Source organism: Nematolebias whitei, chromosome 15 (assembly GCF_014905685.2).
Source record: "Nematolebias whitei isolate Nwh7 chromosome 15, NemWhi1, whole genome shotgun sequence".
NCBI lineage: Eukaryota > Metazoa > Chordata > Actinopteri > Cyprinodontiformes > Rivulidae > Nematolebias > Nematolebias whitei.
The window spans coordinates 28950966-28974544 of record NC_056512.1 but is presented as its reverse complement, the minus strand read 5'-3'; the positions used below and the strand labels follow the sequence as shown (position 1 = coordinate 28974544).

Below are 23579 nucleotides of genomic sequence, written 5' to 3'. Positions count from 1 at the left end.
AAAAAAAAAAAAACACTTCTAAAGACCTCTAAGGCAACCATAGTGAAAAATGACTTAGAGGCATTTAGTATTATTTTATGGACGGTACAATGGTGCAAAGTGTCTTTAGATATGAGCACCAGCAACCTCTCAACATGGAAAGGAAGATGTGTATAAAGAGAATGGGATGGATGGATGATGGATGGATGGATGGATGGAGACAGCTTTGGTTATTTCAAATTCAGACTTGAATTCAAAGTCTTACTTTCTAACCTACAAAGCCCTCAACAACCTAGCTCCATCTTATATTACAGATCTTATTATTCCATATTTTCCTAACAGACCACTTCACTCTCAGACTGCAGGCTTACAGCTGTGGCTCCTAGAGTTTCTAAAAGCTGAATGGGAGGAAGATCTTTCAGTTTTCAGGCTCCTCTCTTGTGGAACCAACTTCCAGTTTCTGTCTGTGCGGCTGACACATTGTCCAGTTTTAAGACTGGGATTAAGACTTTCCTTTTTGATAAATCCTATAGTTAGGGTTGGCTTGTTATACTGCCTTGGCGCTGACATGGTGGAGCAGTTGGTAGAGCTGCTGCCTCTCAGCAATCAGGTTACCCCGGTTCAAATCCTGGTCTGGGGGACTTTCTGAGTGGAGTTTGCATGTTCTCTCCGTGCATGAGTGGATTTTCTCTGGTCCTCTAGTTTCCACAGACCAAAAACATGCATGATTGGTAACTCTAAATTCTCCCTAGGTGTGAGTGAGAGAGTGGATGGTTGTTTGTCTTGTTTGTCTTTATATGTCCCTGTAATGGACTGGAGACCTGTCCAGGGTGTCCCCACCTCTTGCACAGTGATGGCTGGGCATTGGCACCAGTGACCTCCGCAACCTGAAAAGGAAGAAATTGGTGAAAGATGATGGATGATGGATGGATGATGGATGGATGGATGGATGGATGGATGGATGGATGGATTGAATTATTTAAATTCATTGTTTTGTGTCGTACTGTATCATACAGTGTTCTGTTGCATTGTGTCTTTTCATATTGTATCACATTGTGACTTATATTATGTGTTATAGTATTGTGTCCTGGTATATTGTGTTGTATTACAGGATGTTGTTCAGTTATGAAATATATTGTACTTCTTGTTCCAGATCGTACTGACGTGTTGCATCATATTTTTTTCTTATTATATTATTTTGTGTCATATTGTTAAGGCCTGCACAACGATAGAGAAACTTATGATGTGCAATATTGTTTAATATTGCTGTGACGATATCAGTGGCAATAAATCCACTTTTTTTTCACTTACTTTTTTACCATCAGTGTCGACATGAAGGCCACTAGGATAACTTTAGACTGACCAAAAATATGAGCATGCAAAACAAAAACATGGGACCTAAAATATAAGGGCTTATGATTTATCAGGGTCTGTGAAGTTTTTTGCAATATTGTGCTGACTGATATTATGACGATGATAAATGTGCGATATATTGTGCAACCTTGGTATTATTTAGTGTTGTATCATTTTGTGTCATTGTTATGTCTATGTATCACTTGCTTGTATATTTTGTGTAATATTGCATCGTACTAGTGATGCAGGATATTATCGGCATGGTATATTATCGGTATCGGCCAGTATTATCGTTAAAGTTAAATATCGGACATCGGCCATTCCATCAAAATAAATCACCGATATAAAAGGCGCTGTTTTTGTATGACAATCCAATGACAAGGATGCCTGCAGTGCCAGCACAACGTGATGATGTCACGCGCACCTACCCGATCTGATCACGGGGGAGAGGAAGAAGTCAAGATGTCAGCGGTGTGGAAGTTTTTTTTCGATGAGGATGTTGGATTCCAAAATTTTTTGGACTACGTTGAGCCTCACTGCATCGTCCCCAGTCAGAGATATTTTTCCGACGTAGCCTTACCAGAGTTACAAGCTGTTATTTCCGACATCACTCAGAAGCTAATAGCTGGTGACTAATGCTAATAAATAGCATTTAACACTTTTCATTTAATACAGGTATAAGTTAAAGTGCTATGCATATGGCTGTTACTGAATATATGTCACCAGCTCTTACAACTGTTACACAATTTTTATAGCAAATAAGCCTAAATAACAGGGCTATGTTCTGACAAAGGAAATTGTATAAAAATATTGGTGTCAGTTATCGACCAAATAAGTTTTAACAAATCGCCATATTGGATATCGGCCAAAAATCCAATATTGTGCATCCCTACATTGTACCATTTAGTGATATGCTGTTTTTGTGTTACACCTTTTTGTTGTAGCGCATTGTGCAATGTTTTATCAGATTCAGGATCTTTTTGAACCATATTATTTTATTTACCTGGTGCAGGTAAAGGCTTAATAGTTGCCTCAGGCTTTACTGCTAAGATCTCTAGGTCTAAACTAAATAATGAACATTTCAGCTAAGAAGCATTTTTAAAGTCCGACTTTTTGCACTCGTGGATCAAGAGTTTGACCAAAGGCTCTTTGAGTAAACTAACTGCGAGGGCTGTAAACAATCCCAGCACATTCTTGACATACATCCGTGGACAAACACACAAACACAGATACAGACATCCCCCAACTCCCACCTCTCTGTACACGCCAACCAGCACCCCTGTTCACCCCCCAACACACACAGACACTCAATAATGCGGTCATTAGGCCACTTATTTGTTGATGTCTGGCTCCAGAGAAACTGAGAATGCCACTCTGTGACCATATTAGCACACAGGTATGGATTCTGAATTTACTCTGGATTTTTCTTGTGTTAGAGACAGAACTTCTCTTCCAGGACCAATGGCCAAGTAGGACGCTGATCTTTAAAAACACCTCAGGAGCATTGTGTTCGAGTCATGTGATTGCGTTTACAGGAAGTGTGTTTGCATGGTGGAAAATGAGTGGTTTGAGAGAAAGGCTGCAACAGGGAGGGATAAAAAGGGGGGAGGGAAGACTGGAGAGGGGGAAGGAACGAGGGAGGAGGAGGGTGGTGGGGTGTCACTGTTGCCTCATTCCAAGCTCTGGAAGTTGAGAAGGCGGAGAAGAGAAAAATAAGTTGCTGCTTTAAGGAAGAGAGGAGAGAAAGGGAGTGATCAAGCTGCTCAACTCGTGTGTGTGTGTGTGTGTGTGTGTTTTTAACCTCCCTTTTCTCTCCTTCACCACCGGCTCCTAATTTGGGATTTGTTTAAAATCAAGACTGTGCCTCTGGAAGACTTCTCCTTGCTGGGGAAAGGGAACACTGCTCCCTCTCTCTTTCTATTGAACGCACAAACACACACGCGCACAAACATTTCCTCCCCAAAATGTCTGATTCCACTGTCAACGCTCACTTGGAAGGGATCATATCAGACTTTGAAGGTCAGTTTCTTTCTCTTCGTTGCTTTTGCTTGAACTTCTCGTCGTCTGTGCGGCGAGGCTCTCTTTAACCCTGCCATGAGGACACTATAGATCGCTTCCACATGTTTGACTGGAACCAAGCGGATCTGGGGGAAAAATGGAGCGTGTGAAGGGTTTGTTGACATCTGCTGTGAGCTGTGGTGTTTGGAAAGGGGAAGTTGTGCTTCAAAGTGTTGCGTTTTGGTGTCTTTGTACTCTTGAGGTGACTAAAGGGTGTATTTGCTGTTGCATGGGACAGAAAACACTCAGGGGAAAGTGGGCTGCTAAAATATCAGAGCACAGAAAGGTTATACTTAGGAGCCTGTAACTGACTGTACAGCTGTGAGGTGAACACCTGGACCACCTTCCCCCGCTCTTCCATCTTCTTTATCATCTCTACAGGTCCAAACCCCCGTCCCTGTCATCCGTCTCCTCCCACCTCCTCTGGCTGTGCTTCCAATGTTTCTCTCTCAGCACCTCGTCCATCAGCCCCCTTGCCTTGGCTGGTGGTGGACGGAGGGGTGGAGGGGTTGACAGGCTTGACACCTCTCCCCTCACCTGTCTTTCTGTCTTGCCATCTGTCTCTCGCAAACATTGGGAACGCATCTGCACTCGTCCAGAGGTGCTGCTCTGTCAACAGCAGGTTTGTTCCTGCCTCTCTTCCTGTCTTTAAACCTCGGGCTTATGCAGTGCAACAGAGCAGAAAGATAAGTGGTGTTCGATAAAAACGGGCACCAGAGCTGAAGAAGTTTGCTACTAGTGCAAAGTCACACTTTCAGACACTCTTTGCTCGTGTGTGACACCAGAAGAATGGACCACTGGTGTATTTGTCAGTGTTGTGTGTGGCTGAGTGTATGATAACACAAGTGTGTCCCAAACGAGAAGATGCTGAAGATGTGGATGTTGGGCGATCTGTTAGTGCTTGGGTTATTTGTTTCAGATGATTCTCAGCTACTACAACACCGAATCTGAGCTCAGTATCTGTAAAATTGACTGTTTTAGCTGTTTTTGTGTTGCTGAGGTTGATAAGGTTGGCGCCGATCTTGAATCAACATCAGTTGTAGATGTGCATCAAAGGGTCACTGTCCATCTGGCGTTTATTGAAATATTTTGCTAGCAAACAATCAGAAAGGCAGAAAGAGGCTATTACCTAATCACCAGCCTTTCATGGCAGCAAATAATTATGTTATTAAATAGTATGTGTTGTCATCAATGTATGTTTCCATACAATGGCAAAATTGGCTCTCTGCATTTGACCAATTGCACCTGAGATGCGCTCGGGTGAGGCGGTGGGCGGCTATTGGGGGCGCCTGGGGAGCAATTTGGAATAGGGTGTGCTGCTCAGAGACACCACGAGATGTGCAATGATTGGGGATTGAGCCTGGGGCTTTCGGGTCCCGGGTCGGCTGCCCGGGTCGGCTGCTCTGCCCCTGCCCCATATAAAATCCTCTACAGTATTAAATAAGAACTGGACTGTGTAAACTCAAGGTCCAGGAGCCAGATATGGCCCTTGTTAGCATTTATCTAGCCCCAAGAAAATTATTTTTAATGTTGTAGAACTGGTCTGTCATTCTTTGATCCATTGAGTCTTTATCATTTCACTTTTTTTTCCTTCCTCGGCTGCTCCCTTCTTTAGGGGCCGCCACAGCAAACTGTTGCACAAAGACTTGGCAATTGTTTTTACGCCTAATGCCCTTCCTGATGCAACCACAGACCACCGAGCTACCACATCCCTCTGTGTGGAGCAGAGAGCTGTTATCTAGGGTGCCAATGGGAGCAGATGTTTGGGGTTTAGGGCCTTGGTTGATCTTTCTACCAAGAAAGATGTCTGGTATCTGTCTTGAGCTAAAGGTCTACTTCACATGACTTTAAGACATGGGATCTTTCTGATGTGATTTAAGATGGTCTTTTTTGCCTTGAAAAGTTATATTCAATAATACTCAGAGAAACCGCGAGGGAGAAATCCTGACGAAGTCCTGACAAAGTTCTCCAGCTGCCACACACGTCAAGCACAGAATCAGCACAGACAGCCTGGTTGTCACAGTGGATGTTTATTTTCAGTTGATGGAGGAGTTGGAGGAGAAATATCTGATATTTATGTTGTTAACTGAAGAGAAGGGCTGCTTTGTAAATTTGTCACAAAGAGAACGCCATCGTGTCCGACAGACGGTGAAGGAACAGGTCCCAGTGATGCTTAGACAAGATTCCCTCCCTGTCACACAGCCATGGGGAGCAGTCTGTGTCTGCATGTTGTCTCCTGTGTGCATTTTTTTTTCTCCTTCCATGAGTTCTTTATCACTTTATTTATCATTTTTGCTGGAACCGTTGTAATGACGGCTGTATTTTCCAACAGACTAGATCAGCAGCTCCTCAGCAGATGCTGCTCCCAGATATCAGCTGACTGCAGCCACTTTTCATAAACAGCAGTTCTGACTGGTGGCAATGCACAAGACACAGTGTGCAAGTAAAAAAACACAATTTTCATCACACACCCACGTTAGAGAGACACAACTTTGGCACTTCTCATGGACTATAAACATAGTAGATCTGAAAAGACTGAAATTCTTTTCTTTTTTTTTATAAAGTTGTTGACAAAAATTGGCCCCTGGTGAAGACCAAATTTTTAACTTTGGCCTCTTAAGTAAGTGAGTTTGACCCCCCTGAGTGGAGGGAATGCTTACACAGTGTTTTAAAGAAGGGGAAAAAAGCCATTATCACATTCATCCATTATCTTTAAACACTTCTTCCTTTTCAGGTCGGGGCGTTCACTGGTGCCCATATCCAGCAGTCACTGTGCGAAAAGCGGGGGACACCCTGGACAGGTCTCCAGTCCATCACAGGGACACATAGAGACAAACAACCATTCACTCTCTCAATCACACCTAGGGACAATTCACCAGTCAGTCTAACATGCATGTTTTTGGTCTGTGGGAGGAAACTGGAGTACCCGTAGAAAACCCACGCATGCACAGAGAGAACATTCAGACTTCACCCAGAAGGGCCTCTAGCAGGGATTTGAACCGTCAACCTTTTCACTGAGAGGCAACGGCTCTACCAACTGAGCCACCATGCTGCCTGCCATTATCACATTTTTAAAATATTTTTAATATTTTTATATCCAAGCTGTAAACGTTAGTCCAAAAGACACTCAAAGAAGATTTCTTTGTACTTTTTGGTTTGACAGGCCATCTTGATTGAATATTTATGTAAGAAATACCAGATGCATGTGAAGCTAAGTTCAACTTTTCTTTGTTATTGGCACAAACGTTTTTCTGCTTCAGCCTTCCTTGGCATTTTAGGATCAGTATCACAACCAACACTAACAGTAGTCCCTCGCTACTTCGCGGTTCGTTTATCGCAGACTCGCTCTATCGCGGTTTTTCAAAATAAGATTGGACATGGCACACAACTGGCTGATTGATGGATGAGCCGCACAATCAGCATGGAATTTTTATTTAAAATAAATTATTTTAAATTATTTAGCATCTGTGTGCAGCCCACAGCTGCAGGAGAAGCTTCTTCATGCAGCGTCACATCTCCGCTCTGCAGTGGGCGTGGCCAAGAGCGCTGGCAGATGGAGACAGGGAGCTGAAATCATGACAGGCTGTGCTCTTTTACAGCGTTTAGAAACATTGTTTAGAATATTGCAAGAGTGTGGGAAGGGTTTAAAACGCCTTAATATATTTAAATATAAATACTAAAATAAAGTACTACTTGTGCTACTATTCCTACTTCGTGGCTTTTTACTTATTGCGAGGCTTCAGGGTATGGATCCCCGCGATAAACGAGGGACTACAGTATTCATCCGCACAAACACAATTAAAAATGTATGTAAAAAAGTGAGTTGTAACCAAATTAAACTTTCTTTTGCTCACTGAAATAGATTTCTGAAATAAATCGTTGTTATCAAAGTTAGAAAAGATTGGTAAACGTGTCTTTTTAAGATATTTTCTTGTACGATTTCATTGGTGTCCAGTTTAAGTCCCCAAATTCTTATTAAAGACCTTTATCCTTTAAAAACAACACAATCAAAAATAGCAGCGGTGCATGTGTGATATTTGTCATTTCCACAGGATCGTACGAACCGTGTGGTGCAGTTTATCAAAGTAGGTCAGAGTTATCACATGTTTAGCTGCTGTGACGGTTCATGAGCCCAACAAACGGGGTGTGGTCGTGTAAATTGTTGCAGCTGTGGATCATAGTCGAACACTTCATTTTTTCAACATGTTCGAGCTCGATTGTGTGGGCTTTAAAGGACCCTTTTGTTTTATTGCACTTTGTGTTAAGAATGCAGTCTCTTTTAACTCTAGAAGAAACGGCTCTCATCCCGCGTGTTTCGAGCAGCGCCTGTTTGCAGACTTCAGAGAGGACAAGTTGCAGAGCAGGAGACCTAATGAGAAGAGATCTCTCTGCAGGAAAAATTGTTTCTAACCGTATGCATATCTGCCCTGTCAGCATTGTTGAAAACGGTGTGATTTATGCTGCAGAGCTCAGCCGAGGACGATAGTGAGAAGCTGAAACACAGAAGATGTGATTTTTCTTGTCCACGAGGTTGATGAACTCATTTGTGGCCTCGGCTCCAGAAAGTTGACCAAACGACAACTTGTTGTGGCTCAAGACACAACTTTGCTCACATTTATCCAGCATTATTAACTTATATTTTCAAGTAATCAATTCTTTTTGCACATTTTTGCTTCATATTAGCATATCTATAACATTGTTTAAACAGTTAAGCTGTTTAGTGAAGGCTCCAGGAGCCCTACAAAGACAACCGTGTCTGTTTCTTTCAATTTCCCACCGTCTCAGTATCTCTGAGCTGCATGTTAGGGGCATTTTTGGGTCCAGTGAGAGGAAATTCCACAGGAGTGGATTTCTGTGGCGAAAATGTCGGGGTAGGCAGCCGAGGAGTGGCTCAAAGTGCTGTGTTGTCAGAAATATAGACGGTCGTGTTAAACATGTGACCCGCTGGTAAAGAATAAAGATGACAATGACTATGTAGACCTAAAAAAATAACAGAAATCTTTAAAAGTATATTAATCTCTGGCAAACTAGGTACCGTATTTTTCGGACTATATGGCACACTTAAAATCCTTTAATTTTCTCAAAAGTCGACAGTGAGCCTTATAAATATACTAATTAATTCTGATTGTGCTGACCTCGAACCAGTTTTATGTAGTTACTGTGAATGAGTTGAATAAAGTTTGACTTATCTGACTGTTTTGTTTCGCTTAATGCGCCTTATGTATGAAAACAGACGCGTTCATTGATATTGCGCCTTATAATCCAAAAATAACAAGTAATCCTAAAATGTCTCTCCAATTGAAAATTCATGGTTAAAAACTCTGACTCTGATTTTTCAGACAACTGGCACTTAAAAATGTCTGTTTTTTACAGTTGCTGCCCTAAAAACTGTAATGGATTGAAAATGTGCAATTAAGCAACGTTGACTAAAATACGTTCCTTCTTGAAAGAACAGATGTGTAGTGTAGAACAGATGTGTAGTGTAGTAGCCATATTGATTCAGAGTGTGAGAGGGAGGAAGTCCTTCTCAGGAGTCTCTCCGTCTTTATCAGTGCGATCAGGCCTTTCCAGGCCCACCATCAGGGACAGGCTTCCTGCTAATGACGCAGCTGCTGCGTTGCTGCAGGGAAGCACCGAGGGTCACTCTGCACCACAAACACAGCAAGTCTTTGTTGGCTTTTAAAACTGCTGTTCCTGGGACTGCAGCGTAAATAACCTGTGTTGAACTCAGTCCTGTGGAAGTCGTTGCTTTTCATGCTTTGGATAAAGGAGTGAAATATCTGTTGTACGTTGAGTGGAAAGAGTTTTTATAGGAAGAAAATGCAGCTAAAATTTCAGCTTTGAGAGTTCTTTTTTTAATTCTGCGTGTGCAACATTTAGAACTTTAAATTGTACCGATAAGAATTGTAAATTAAAAACATTGTTCCACATTTTCATCAATAGTGTCATGAGTATCTTAAGATGGGGGGTGTTTGGTTGTGATCTGTAGTTTAGGCTTTATCCAATAATGGTCAGTCAGGTCATCTGGACAGTTTCTTTTTTGTGGAAAGACGTTTCACCCTTTATCCGGAGGGCTTCATCAGTTTAAGCAGCTCCACACAAACTGTTTTCCCCACTAAGCAGTACACTCCTTCTGTGGACCAACCAGTTTGCTGGTGATAAGATGGTTTCTGGGGGCTGTCCTCTCCCCTGTCGACTCCTCCCAGGCAGGCAGCCACAGCCAAAGTAGTTCAAGACATCAAAGTAGAAATGTCTTTCTACAAAAAATAAACTGTCCAAATGACCTGATTGACCATTATTGGATTTTGTACCTGCATGATTGATCATGAACTTTGATGTCTTGAATCACTTTGGCTGTGGCTGACTGCCTGGGAGGAGTCAGCAGGGGACAGGACAGCCCCCACAAACCATCTTATCTCCAGCAAACGGGTTGGTCCACTAAAGGAGTGTACTGCAGTGGGGAAAACAGTTTACTTGGGACTCCTCAGACTGATGAAGCCCTCCGGATAGAGGGCAAAACATCTGTCCACATACAAAGTAAAAGAAACTGTCCAGATGACCATTATTGGATTTTGTACCTGGATGATTGAGCATGGACTTTTAGGCTCTATCCAACAATTTTCAGTCAGGTCATCTGGACAATTTTTTTTTGTGCGGAAACGTTTCACCTTCCATCCAGAAGGCTTCATCAGTCAAGGAAACACATAACACAAAACTGAGTCTTCCCCCAACAGCTTACTCCAAAGTGGAACAAATCAGTTTGAGGGTGGAACTGATTTGTTCCACTTTGGAGTAAGCTGTTGGGGTGTTGCGTGTTTCCTTGACTGATGAAGACTTCTGGATGGAAGGTGAAACGTTTCAACACAAAAAAAAAAAGAATCTGTCCAGATGACCTGACTGAAATCCACTAGATAGAGCTTTAAGAACTTTAAATTGAGGAAGTCGACAATCATTATCTGACTCGTGTCTTTTATGTTGCGTAAAGTCATGCTGGCTCTGTCTGACGCTGTTAATGCTTTTTATTGTTATTTTCAGGTTGATTGGTGAGACAAATCACTTACAGGTGGTTCAGGATACTACATGAACTCTGAAGTCTGTCAGTGTGAAGCTTATGGTTACTAAGAGCTGGCATACTAAATAACTAAAACAAGTCTAACTGTGGGGCAGCATGGTGGAACAGTGGTTAGCACTACTGCCTCACAGCAAAAAGGTTACATGCTTGCCCCTCTGTTTTTCTCTGCCTGGATGGGTTTTCTCTGCATGGGTACTCCGGTTTCCTCCACAGACCAAACCCGTGCATGTTATATTAATAACTCTTCAAATTGAGCGCATGGATGGATGTTTGTCTTGTTTGTCTCCATGCGTCCCTGTGATGGACTGAGACCTGTCCAGTGTCCCCCGCCTCTCGCACACTAACCTTCCCTCACAACCTGGAAAGGAAAAAGTGGGTAAAGAAAATGTATGAATGAATATCCTGATGCATGCTCAATGTATGGATGTGGATATGGGTATGGATGAATAGATTCAACTAATAATGATCTATGTAAAAGCAAGTAATGAATAAAAAATGACAGATGTGCACCTGGTTCATTCTGTCCTTCAGATTTAAATCATTTGGCACAGGTAAAGATGGCAGCGGAGTGGTCGGCTAGATTTGTCTTTGTCATGTTAGAAGCATTCGTGGGGTTTCTCAGTTACTGGTTGTGTGAGGAGACATGTTAAAAAAATCTTGTTATGGATATCATTGTGGTGTATAAGAACTTTTTAGAACCAAATAATTGTAGGTGTTTAAATCAGCAATTTGATTGGAGCAGATTGAAGCAAATCATCTTTGCATAATAACCTTTTACAAAAGTCTAATGGAATTTAAAAACAATGCAAAAACGTAACATTTTTGAAGCCATTTGAGGTGATTTTTCCATTTTTACTAAAGAGTTATGTTGTGTTCCCTTTCCCTCAGAAGTTAAATGTGAAAGTTGTGAACAACAGCACTTCCTCGTTCAGTAAATTCAAGTTCAGCAAGTTGGAAACAACTGTGAAGTTTGTTCCCTGAAGTCCGTTACATAAAATGGCACGCTCACTTGTTTCCTGCAAACTAACATTAAAGCAAAATGATTCAAACCAAGTGGAAAATAATGCACGATTAAAGTTCTAAATAATAAATATAAACTTTTTTTCTTCCCATACCAACATTTGAAAAATGTGTGATGGATGCATGATAATTTGATTCCACCAGAAAAAAATTTAAAAAGTACACAAACAGTAGCTGAATAAAATATAGTGTTTTTTTGGACTATAAGGCGCATTTAAAATCTTTTAATTTTCTCAAAAATCTGAGCCTTATGTATTAATTCTGGTTGTGCTTACTGACCTCGAACCGATTTTATGTGGTACACGGCGCTCAAATATCTGTCAAAATGTTTTAGTTTCGCTTAATGCGCTTTATAATCCGGTGCGCCGTATAGTCGGAAAAATACGATAACGTGATTTCAAAAGAACCATATTAGCAATAGCTTTCTGCTTTTAATGTCAATAAGGCTAAAAAATCTTTTTCTAACTCCCACACCTTCAGATCTGTTTGTTATAGCCTCCCTTTCAATGATAACCTGCGGACTCCTTTTTGTGAAATACCACTCTTTCTCCACCTTTTTGCACTATTTCAAACGTTTCTTTAGATCCCGTTGACATCACAGAACCCCCAACCCTAAAAGTGAGAACTTTTTGATGAATGACTCCTGATAACCTCAGGTGTGTTTCCTTGAACTTTCAAATAAAAGAACATCCTGTGTGTCACCAGTTAGATGATTATAATGTGAAGCAGCTGCGGTATGAAATATTAGGTTTGTGCTGATGGTAACTTGATACAGCAGTAAACAGAGACGGGTCCACCGGACCCTCAGACGCAACATTCACAGACCTTTCTTGAAGCTTCTTGTAGGATGAATTTCACATGTTGGATCCTTGTAAAGCTCGGTTTGACAGATTTCTTGCTTTCTTCCAACCACAAAAGATAAAACTACAACGCTCTACAGCTCATCTACTGTCACGCTCGAAGAGGCATAGAAAATGTGGCTCTGCACTGCAGAAGCTGCATCATGTGATATGTTTTTTGGGCAGTTTCACAATGTTTCAACAGAATACTCGGCTTCAGCTGCTGCAGTGAATGTTTGTCCAAAAACATCACGCTTTGCTTCATGTCTTCCTTATTTGGTGGTCATTCTTTATGTGCACTGTGTAAAGTTAGAGACTAATTGGGTTCCAAAAACCTACTTCAATTTCAGGTCAAAAAGGGGAGGGAAAAGGAAAAGTGAGCATGCAATGTGATAGAACAAAACTTACAAGTGGTTTGAGTTATTTTTTTTATTAGGATTATCTGTTTGGTTTGAGTCCACATGTTGCAACCAGGAGAGCCCTAATTGTTTAGTTCTTGATGCAGTCTCACCCAATCTCAGTTTTGACTCCATCCAAATAAAACTGCAGCACAGAGCCGAAGCAATAACAAAAAGACAGAGACAGCCATCTGAACACGCACAGAGATAAGTGTCATCAATTCCATCAAAATGCACAAAGATGAATTGTGATCTCTTATTCTTAATCTGCACAAATCCCATGATGCAGTGACGTTATCAGAGGCGAACGGTTTGGCTCCAGCCAGGAAAAGAAAACACACCGTGTTTGGTTTACTCTCCAGCTGTGTTCACACACACACACACACACACACACTCATACACACACAGTCAAAGAGAGGCAGTAACATTTCTGACAAGGTTTCTGTCGCCACTGCGTCTGCGAGGACGTCACTGTGTTGGCCTTCTGTCACCAGTCACAGAGAACAGAGAGCACGGTTCAGTGCAAACAGGTTATTTAACAGACAAACAGAGATTTTAGGGTAGCGTACATTGTTTTAGCTCCTGGTTCTTGCCTCACACACACACACAAACACTACAAATGATGTCCATTATGTAATGTTTAAAACGAGGAAGCATTCGCTCCGTGGACAAAAGACAGAATGGAGGAATTCTGAAATACAGTGAAAAAGCTTATGAGCATGGTGCTACGGTTGGTGGTGGTTTAGGACTCAGACTGAACAGAAAACCTTAATACAACAGTTTAATTGACCAAAAAAAAAAATAGAAATTAAAAGCCAGGAAACTAACAAAGACTCTAAGGCTCAGAAAAATACAAGGGCATGAGGAGGACGAAGATGACATCCAAATGATGTTCAAGGATCAAGTGAGAGTGGGCGGGGCAGGAGCAGGGCACTGATAACAGGTAAACACAAGTTACAACGGTGGAAATCACAGAGGAGACGAGACATAGACGAGGGAAAATAACTTTCAAAACAAAACCATCAAAATGCATAGTTCATAACAGGCGCAGGATTTTAAATCAACTTTATTTTGCAACAGAAATGAATAAAAATCAAAATCTGAATTAATTTCAGTTTAAAATATTTACTGTCTTTAGTAAAAGGTTAGTTCAGATCTTTTGAAATGGGATCCTTTGGAAAGGTTATGAAAAGACTGTCCTAAAGCTAAAAGGTGCTACAGCTAGCTGCTGCTATTTGTCAATAACTGTCAAATTCTAAAACCATGTGATGTGAAGTAGATGTTGATGTAAAGGGTTGTAAACAGCATTCACACGACACGAGCCACTGCGGTATTTTAGACATTTGAGTTGTTTTTCTGATGGAACTGATCCACTTTGAGCTTGGCTAGTGGTTAGCTCATGAATCAGGTCAGAATTAGGACTTGTTTAATGAACACCCCCCACCACCACCCCAAAAAACTGTGTTTTATATTTTATAATTATAAAATTCTTGTAGGGCAGTATGGTGGTGCAGTTGGTAGAGCTGCCGCCTCTTTGCGAGCAGGTCGCCAGTACAAATCCCAGCTGGGGGTCTTTCTGTGTGGAGTTTGCATGTTCTCTCCGTGCATGCGTGGGTTTTCTCCGGGTACTCTGGTTTCCTCCCACAGACCAAAAACATGCATGTTAGGCTGATTGGTAACTCTAAATTGTCTCTAGGTGTGAGTGAGAGAGTGAATGGTTGTTTGTCTCGTTTGTCTCTATGTGTCCCTGTGATGGACTGGGAACTTGTCCAGGTGTCCCCCACCTCTCGCACAGTGATGGCTGGATATTGGCACCAGTGATCCCCACGACCCAAAAAGGAAGAAGCGGGTATAGATGATGGATGGATGGATGGACGGATTAATATTCTTGTAAACAAAGCCCCATTTCTAGAAATGTGTTTGTCCACATGTAGAGGCAGAAAACGACTCAAAATGCTGCAGTAACTATCCCAGGCCTGTATGTGGCACTGTAACACTGCCATGAAAATACACCAGAAACTGGAAAGAAGCATGAAGCATGCACAGCAGCTGACATGTCAAGTAGAAACTATAGGCAGTACACACGAACAGTCTATGATTCAAATCATAAACACAACAAGAAGAAAAGACGAGGATGGGGAACTGAATAATTTTTGTGAACTGACAACAAAGTGTAATGTCTGCTTTGTGTCATATTAAACTACAAGTCTACAAAAGTTAAGGACTGTGTTTTGTCTGGGAGTCAGCTCAGTCCAAATATGTGGACTAATTTTCAGGTACAGAATCCAGCGAGGGAACCGGGCGAGCTCTGTTTTTTCACAATGTTTCAAGTATTTCAGGGTAAATTATTTATATGCCTTTTAAAACTATTCTAATTTCTCAATCTTTTCAAATGTATGCTTGATGTCTATTGTAGGTTTATTTTTAGGCCACGTTTATGTTTTGTGTTGTTGGCAGTCCTGTAAAGTGATGAAAAACATTTAGGTCATAGGTCATTAGCCATGTCATTGAAGTAATACAGAATATGAAGGTTTTATTGTACTAGAGAAACTAGAGTCTGCAGCTCAAGATGTGAGCATGTAATCTGTCACTATTGTTTCACCGGTGGTTTTCAAAAGGTTGTGTTTAGGGTGTCCAAATCAAAATTGAAGAAGTCTTTCGGATGAAAGACGAAACGTTTCTACATATTTTTTTTGTTTGTATTTTGAACGTCCAGAGGACCTGACTTACCTTTTTCAGTTTTTTCTACCTGGATTATTGAGCATGCATCAGGATACCAAAAATAACACTTGAGGGGTTCCTAAAGTGCCATTTTTGTGTGGACACAATCTAGAACAGACAAACTATTATTTATTCATAATCTGTCCACAAAATCTCACATCTAAAGATTTTAACCACCTTTTTAAAGAGCCCTCAGGCTAAACATGCTACATTTAAAGCATGCATGCCTGTTTTTATTGCTCTTTCATTTACTCTCATTTCTTGCCTTACCAATGAAGCTAATTGAGTTCTTTTAAAACTAGTATGTAATTTGAGAGCTGATGTCTTTTACTCGAAGAGGAGCAGACCATGGCACTAACGTTTTCCAGGAAATAGCTCTATTTTTCATGACTCCATGTGAGCGACACAGAGGGCTTTTTGTCTCTGTCTTAACATTTTTACCACTATTTTCTTGTGTCATGCAAACATCAGTCTGTATCTATTAAAACCCACAGTGTTCAAGAGAACACAGAACATTTATGCAAACGTTTATAAATGATCAAAGTTTATGGGTATGATTTCAACTTTAGAGTATCTGCATCTGTGATGTTATTAAATCACACCGAAACAAAAGCTAAATCAATACTTTGTGCAAGAAAATTCAACAAAACAAATATAGGCACTAATTTATTTTGTAATGTTACGACTCCAAACCTTGTTAAAACATGTAAAAAAAATGTGAAAACATTGAGTTAGAGGAAGAGAGTCTTATTCTGTGGTGGTGCTTGGCCCGTCAGCCTCGACACATGCCAGATCCCTGTGCAGGCTGTGGGACAGACGCCATGTTGTTGCTCCACATTTCGTTGATGCTTTGGTCTTTGAATCTCAAGAAGGTGAGCCAGAAGTCGCCCAAACATCTGTCGGGGAGCTGAGCAGATCTTCCAGAAGATGAAACAGTAATGTTAAGCTAAGGCTGCATGTGGCAACGGCACATTATTACAAATGAAGCATTAATGTGTGTAGGCTTCATATCTGATGCATTTTGATGCAGATTAAAGGCAAAGAAAAAAGTTTGAAACACAAATCTGTTTTGAGTTTTTGTATTTATTCTTTATTCGTTTTTTGGTGTGAGGTCATTGGATTGTTAGCTCATGTACTGAAATGAAACCATGTGAGAAGTTTGGGGGGAATTTTTATTTTTTTAGGAGGAACTGACAACATACTGACACCCGAAACACGACCCCAACTGATTTGGAAATAATAAGAAGCTACATCTCAGGGAATTTTGTATGTTTTGAGCTAAAACCCGAAAGTAGTAGTAGCTGAGAGTCATACACAACACATACTGAGCGCTAACTGATAATGCTATTTCCCAGGTTTGGCTTTAACTCTGTAATTTTTTTAACATAAGCTGAATTTAACCTAAAACTCTGGCATGAAAGGTGGCGGGCGATAGGCATTCCTTGAAATAATTTTAGGCATTATATTAATATGAAACCATCCAGTTGGCTACACCCCAGCTCACCCTACAACAAAACTATACAAAAGTTTTAAAGAAAACGTGATGTGTAAACACAGGAAACCAATATTTTAATTTTTTTAAGTGTTTTTCCCGATGGCGTCATTAATTATGGGGCGTGGTCTATGACGTCGTTAATTATGGGGCGTGGTCTGAACAGGTGCGCAGCGCGAGAAGAGAGGAGTGACGGAAAAAGCAATGCCTATTTTCTGGGATCTCTGAACTCCTACTTTGGAACACTTTCTGGTGCTGCTAGCTGAAATTCAACCCATTTTTACTTGTTTTCCAGTGGGCTAACTTTTGCTAACAACATGCTAAAGCGCTACGCGAGGCGTGCTAAGTCAGGTAAGAATAGCTAATTTAGCTAGGCTAATTCAGTAAAGGTTTGAGCATTTATTCATTAAACGGAAGCGCTCACTGACACAATTTCAAAGTGTTTTGTGTCTATTTCTGAAGTTAAATTTATGTTTCTGGCAGCATCAGTGTCCTACAGCATTTTTAAACCTATCCTGATTAAAATGTGCTTCACTTCAGATTGTTGGTTCCTGACAGTCTAAATAAAATGGCTGACTTTGCTCTCCTTCAAAAATAACCTTAATTAAGCTTGGTTCAAAATAAAACACACAGGGTTTAGTTTTTATTTTAAATGTGGTGAGGACACATAAAAAACAATAATTCTTAAAACGATTAAATTTACTGTAGTTACAAAAGAACTATACAATGCTAAGTTTAAAAAAGAGAAGGATGAAGTTTAAACTACACACCCTATTTACAGATGCATGCATGAATAAGTTCATCAATTTCTCCTCAGCTAAATGTGCTTTGATTATAATTTTTTTAATAATTTTCCAAGTTTTTGATTTATTTGGTTTCTTAGTATTATTTTTATTGTATGTAAGGAAATTAAAAAGATGAATAGGAAAGCCCCCTCTGAATCAGGGGGAGACTTTGCCTCAGGTGGAGGAGTTTATCTGGGCTTCTTGTTTACGAGTGATGGTAGGATGGAGCATGAGATAAATGTATGAATTGGGGCCTCGTCCTCAGTAATGAGAGCATTGCTTTGGTCGATTGTGGTGAAGAAAGAGTTGTCAAAATGCAAAGCTCTCAGTTCACTGGTCTGACTTCTTTTCAATCCTCACTTATTGTCATGAGGTTTGGATCATGATCTAAAGAGTGAGATCCTGTATACAAGTGGCCAAAATGGGCTTCCTTGGCAGGGTGGGCATCAACCTTCAAAGGGTTCAACCTTTGAGATAGGGTGAGGAGCTCTGTCTTCCTGGGGGTATTAAGAGTGGATCTGCTGCTCCTTCACATCAGAAGGAGTCAATTGAGGTGGCTCCAGCATCTGATTAGGATGCCTCCCTTTGGAGGATTTCGGTGCAGGTCCCACTGGGAAGAGGCCCCAGGGCAGACCCTTCACTGGAAGGACTGCATCTTCTCTGGCCTGGGAATGCCTTAGGGTCCCTCGGGAGGAGCTTGATAGTGTCATTGGAGAGAGGCATGCCTGGGATTTTCTTCTGGACCTGTTGCCTCAGTGACCCGTCTATGGATAAGTGGTATATGATGGATAGGAATTGATAAATCATCCATCCCTATGTTAATATCCATCAGTATGAGCTTTTAACAAATATAGATTTTCCTGTCTAACCACGGGTGTTTTTGTTTTCCAGCACTGAAGCGGTCATTTGAGGTGGAGGACACGGATGCATCCCCAAACCCATCATCACTCTCTCGCCGTACCTCTAACCCTCTCCGTTCATCCACATCCTCCACGTCCAGCCAGCGCAGCTATGATCTGAGCTCCCGCAACTCAGACTACTCCTCCTCCAGATCTGCTGTCTCTGAGTCCTCCAATCTACGTTCCCCAAAGTCCGGCATGAGGCGCATTGAGTTATCAGGTCGTAACCCTGATGCAGCCTCATCCCGCCGGACAGAAATGTCCATCGAGGTCTCCTCCAAACAGATTGACAACTCACCCAGCGCTGGCATCGCCCGCTTTGGTCTCAAACGACCAGAGGTGAGCCTGAGCAGCCGGAGTAATGCCCTGGACAGCTCCTCCAACTCCGTGAACAGGCGGGCAGAGTTCAGCATGACAAGACCCCAAGATCCCCCTGCCCCTCCCAGGAGGGTGGATGCCCAGCTATCCTCCACTCCTATCTCTAGGATTCCTGAGCCCCCTCAGAGAAGAGCAGAGCCCTCTTCTCCTCACCTCAGCCCAGTTGATGGGTTCTCCAGGAGACCAGAGATGCCAGTCTTCAGACAGCAGGACAGTTTGGTGTCAGGCAACGCAGTAGAGAATAACCACCACACACCACCTGCACCTATCACCCCTCTGCCATCCCTGACAGAGCCACAGGTGGAGAAGGTGGTGTCACCTGTCACAGAGGTGCCCACAACCCGACCAACAGACAGTGAGTACTTACACAGTCCAATCCGTGATAATTTTGTTTCTGCTTTTAAAAAAAACTGGCAAGAATAACCACTCAGTGAGTTTTAAATATCCCAATGCAACTTTCTTTTTTATCGTTAAAAATGGTTTTAACAGCTTTCAACATTGTGGAGCTTCCTCAATGAATGTTCTTGTATTTTGCTTTTCAGTTTACCTTTTCTGGTAATCAGTTTAATTTTCACTCTTAACTTGACAGGTTGAAACACTAATGTGCTTTAGAACAAGGTGAAACTCCTGATTTAATACACGATTCATACTTATTACTTAATCAGACTTTCTTCCTTTTCGTTATGGTGAAAGTGTAAATTACCATTACAGAGTTAAAAAAAAAAAAAAATCACAGCCATGTGTGTTTTTTGAGCTTATCTAGAAAAACTAACCGAATGTAGGTCAGTGAGGTTAATGAGAAACCCAGTACTACTTCCAGGACGGCAATTACCCCGCCACCCCCACCCCCACCCCCACATAAAACGCAACCTTGAACTTTCAGTTAAGCACAAGTTGAAGTAAAGTCAGTCTATTTTAATTGGAACGCATTTCTTTTATTAGTATTTTACTTTTCAAATGTCTGCAATTTGCACATTTTCCCTTGTAAACCATTTGTTTTGCTTTTGTCACGTGGATTTTTTTTAATAGACCTCTAAAACACATTTTAATTAATCAGTCTCCTTCAATTTTATTCTCTGAGACAGCAGTTGTTGTCGTTTGACATTTATGGTTTCAGCTACATGTTCTGAGAATCTGTTTATATAAAATACGTTATGTATTGAATTTGCACTTGGATTACTGTTGTCGAAGGTTAAAGGTTTTTACTAGTTTATGTTTATTTTGAGTTGCTTCTCTTGTAGTGTAAGAAAAGCTCTACTTCACACTGCTGTTTCTGTCTGTGCCTCTGCTGATCAGAGGACGGCTGTGCTCAAAGAATATCTTTTCTTTTTTGTGAAGTAGTAGCTACGCGTAGGCGGCAGGGAGCTGATGCATTCCAAATCTGAAGGTCATAAAACTTTTTACGTAAAGGCTCAAACTTCCCCTTCTTGAAGTTCTGACCTGTTTTATTATTTTCTTTCTATTCACTCAATTTAATGTCTACTTCATGCAAAATAGATTTTCTTTGTAACCTTTGTCTGCTTGTTGAATATCTGAAGTGTGGCCTCATGTAAGAAAATAGGAAGTGAACAATAAAAACGGGGAGGATTTGGTCTCAAGTTATGCCACATTTGGCTCAAATTACCACCTCCCTGCTCAGCTGAGCATGTGGAGGGAGGCCCTGCAAGAAGGAAACCTAGAAAGAGAAGAGGAGAAAATAGGAAGATGGAAAGAGACGGAGAGAAAAAAGGAAGGTTGTTGTGGAGAAGAGCAAAGAAGAAAAATTCAGAGCCATAAAATGTGCAAGAGTGCTTTGAGTACCATATTTTTCAGCCTATAAATCGCAGTTTTTTTGCATAATTTGCATGCCCTGTAACTTATAGTCCGATGTGACATACTTGTGGAGTTTTTCCCATATTTATAAACCAATTTTTGGCTGAGATATGACCGTTTTGATTCATCATGACTGAAAAAAAAAAATTTCCCACATTTCCGGGTTGTTAGCGGTGACGCATAATATATGTGATGTATACTGAGAAGCGATGTATTGATGGATTTTTCCACTTTTTTAAGACCTATTTGGACTGATGCGACTTACAGGGTGTTGCGATGGGTACGGTGGAAAGTACAGTAATTATTTGCAGTGAGAAAACAAATGAACAGGGCACTTTGACCTCCAGATGACTGGGACTTGGGCAGATTTATCTATTGGTTTTGATGTTGCTGGTTAGGATTGTCATGAAGTGAAACTGTACGTTTTATTTCCTCCTACTGATGTGTTGCTGCTTGTCTCTGCACTGCATCCGGTTGTGAGCCAGTTGGATGCTGATGTGGTCATTTTGGCCAATTAAATTTTTAGCCAAAGTGTTTGTGTGTGATCTATAAATAAGATATATTGATGTTTAATCATTTTGTGCATGTCCTGTCTTGTGGATGCATATATACCCCGAGTACAGGTTTAAGAATGTTGCCTAGGGGAGAGTGACTGATGAGCAGGCTGATAAGTGATGTGCTGTGTCTGAGGAGGAAGCAGAACATCACGAGGTGCCGTAATGACATGCTGTATTTCTGTTGATTTGTCGACTGTAACCTCGAGCAGCTGTGTTCAGCCTCAAGAGTGCCTCAGCAGGTCGTGATGTCACGTTTATATGCAGAGAAAAACACAATCATCCATCGAGAATGTAGCTCATTTTGTTTGTCCTCTTTTTATTTATTTGGGTTTTAAATGTAATCAATGTAAAATATGGTAGGCTGAGTTTGTGTCTAAATTTACATGTTACTTTGCAACTTCTCTTTATGCAACTTTGCAGTTTTCTTCTTTCTAAAAAAAATAATTAATTGCATTGTTATACTATCTAAAAGTATAAAAGGACACACCACTTAAAGTTTAGAGTGAATGAAAAGTTGTCATTTTATTTTCTGTTAGAGTTCATTTTTGCACATGAACTGAAACAGAGTGTTCAGGTCGGAGATCAAGGCGTGGCAGTGAAGGCAGGAGGAACGGCTTCAGATAAGAAATTCTGTTTAACGACTACATGTGGTTCCATTAATGTTTTTCATATAAAAACACAGTTTATCTCGGTTGTACACCATTTTCTTTACAATTAAAAGTTTGAATTTTTGGTTTGGATGAACAAGGTGATGCAGAAAACATAGTTAAACACAAAGTGTGTTACTAAAATCTAAATGTGAATCTGCTTTAAAGCAAACTAAAAAAGGATCCTCATGGCATGCGTAATTCATATGGTCTAACTTTATAAGCCCTGTGTAGGATTTTGGTTAAAAGTATTGTAATGTAAAGATAAATAATAAAGACCTCTACGTCAAAACAAAAGTTTATTAATCGCCTATAAAGACAATAATTGCTGCAAATCTATAGATTTTTTTGAAAATCATTTCATAAACACTTTATTTGTAGATTATACAACATAATCAAAAATTATGTTAAGTATTGAAACACAAACTTTATCCATTTTTACATTGAACGTACTTGGATCCACAGCAGTATTAACTTTTCTCCACATGCTGACTCAAAGAAATGGAGTGAAAAACTTTTCTGAATGTGTAAATAAACAAACACAAAAAACTATAATAATTCTATACATTTTTTTAATAGATTTCTTGTTTACAGACCAAACAAGCAGCTGCATTTGGAATCAGAGCTTTGATCAGAACCCCTAGCTAACAAAATAAGCCTCGAAAAAAATAAATCTGTGTTCTTCAGCTAAATTTACAGCAGTTTATGCTCCATTATCTCACGATCTACCCTTTGCTCGTCTGCTCAGTGTTAACACTCATTTTCTGTTTAGGAAGACCATACCAATCTATATTACACAAACATAAAGGCCTTTTTAATAAGTTGACTACAAACAAGTCTTATTCATGTCACAAAGTTTTTTTTGTTGCCATTAATCAGTAATGTAAATAACAAAATAAGTTATGTAAATGGCTAAAACACACAAAAAGCACGTACACCTAAAAACCTAAATGTTTCTTGTTTGTAATGATGTGGCTTATTTAATTGCAAACTGTTTCACTTAAAGTAAAAAAAAAAAAGACAAAAACAGTTTATTAAACAGTTTGTACCTCCTAAGAGAAAAATCATTAAAAATATTGAAACTTCTATGTGCAGTATCGGTTTTAATAATTTTCTTAATTACTGTCTCAAAATAACTCGGCACAGAGTCACTAATAGCCTATCAGATTACATGTTTTTATTTGAATACCAGAGGAGTGAATAAATTTGTAAAGTTGAATCACATTGTTAAAAAAAAACATTGCTTTGATTATCAAATATAGTTTTGTAGCTAAATATATAAAGTAAAAAGATAATTTTAAAAAAGTGTCTCAGGTTTTGCTGGTTTTATCTTTAATTTTTTTGTTATTGTAAAGCACCACATTTCCATTTTATTTTAGATTGTGTCTGAGAACATGGACACTCCTCTGATTTAGCCGTTACTGGTTATTTTCCTGAAAATTACTTATGAAAATCGCTCCTCAAGTTAATGACTGAGATGAATATAAACAAACAAACAATAATCAAAGCACCAACACACAATGTGCGCAGACAGTCCATTTCGTTGTTTCTTGTGTTTGGTTGAGGAGT

General features: G+C 40.3%; 1 protein-coding gene across 3 annotated transcripts in view; it reads left to right on the top strand.

Moving 5' to 3' along the window:
• Positions 1 to 23579, top strand: part of LOC119421599 (septin-9) — a 916196-nt gene that overhangs the window by 864126 nt on the left and 28491 nt on the right. Inside the window, exons 1-2 of one of the 3 annotated variants that reach the window (XM_037688941.1) lie at positions 3058 to 3351; positions 18609 to 19349. In XM_037688941.1, coding sequence (XP_037544869.1) covers positions 3297 to 3351; positions 18609 to 19349 — 796 coding nt within the window. In that variant the 5' untranslated portion in view covers positions 3058 to 3296. Of the gene's footprint in view, positions 1 to 3057; positions 3352 to 18608; positions 19350 to 23579 lie in introns of those variants that run through there. The other 2 variants (XM_037688943.1, XM_037688942.1) reach the window with 2 other exon arrangements.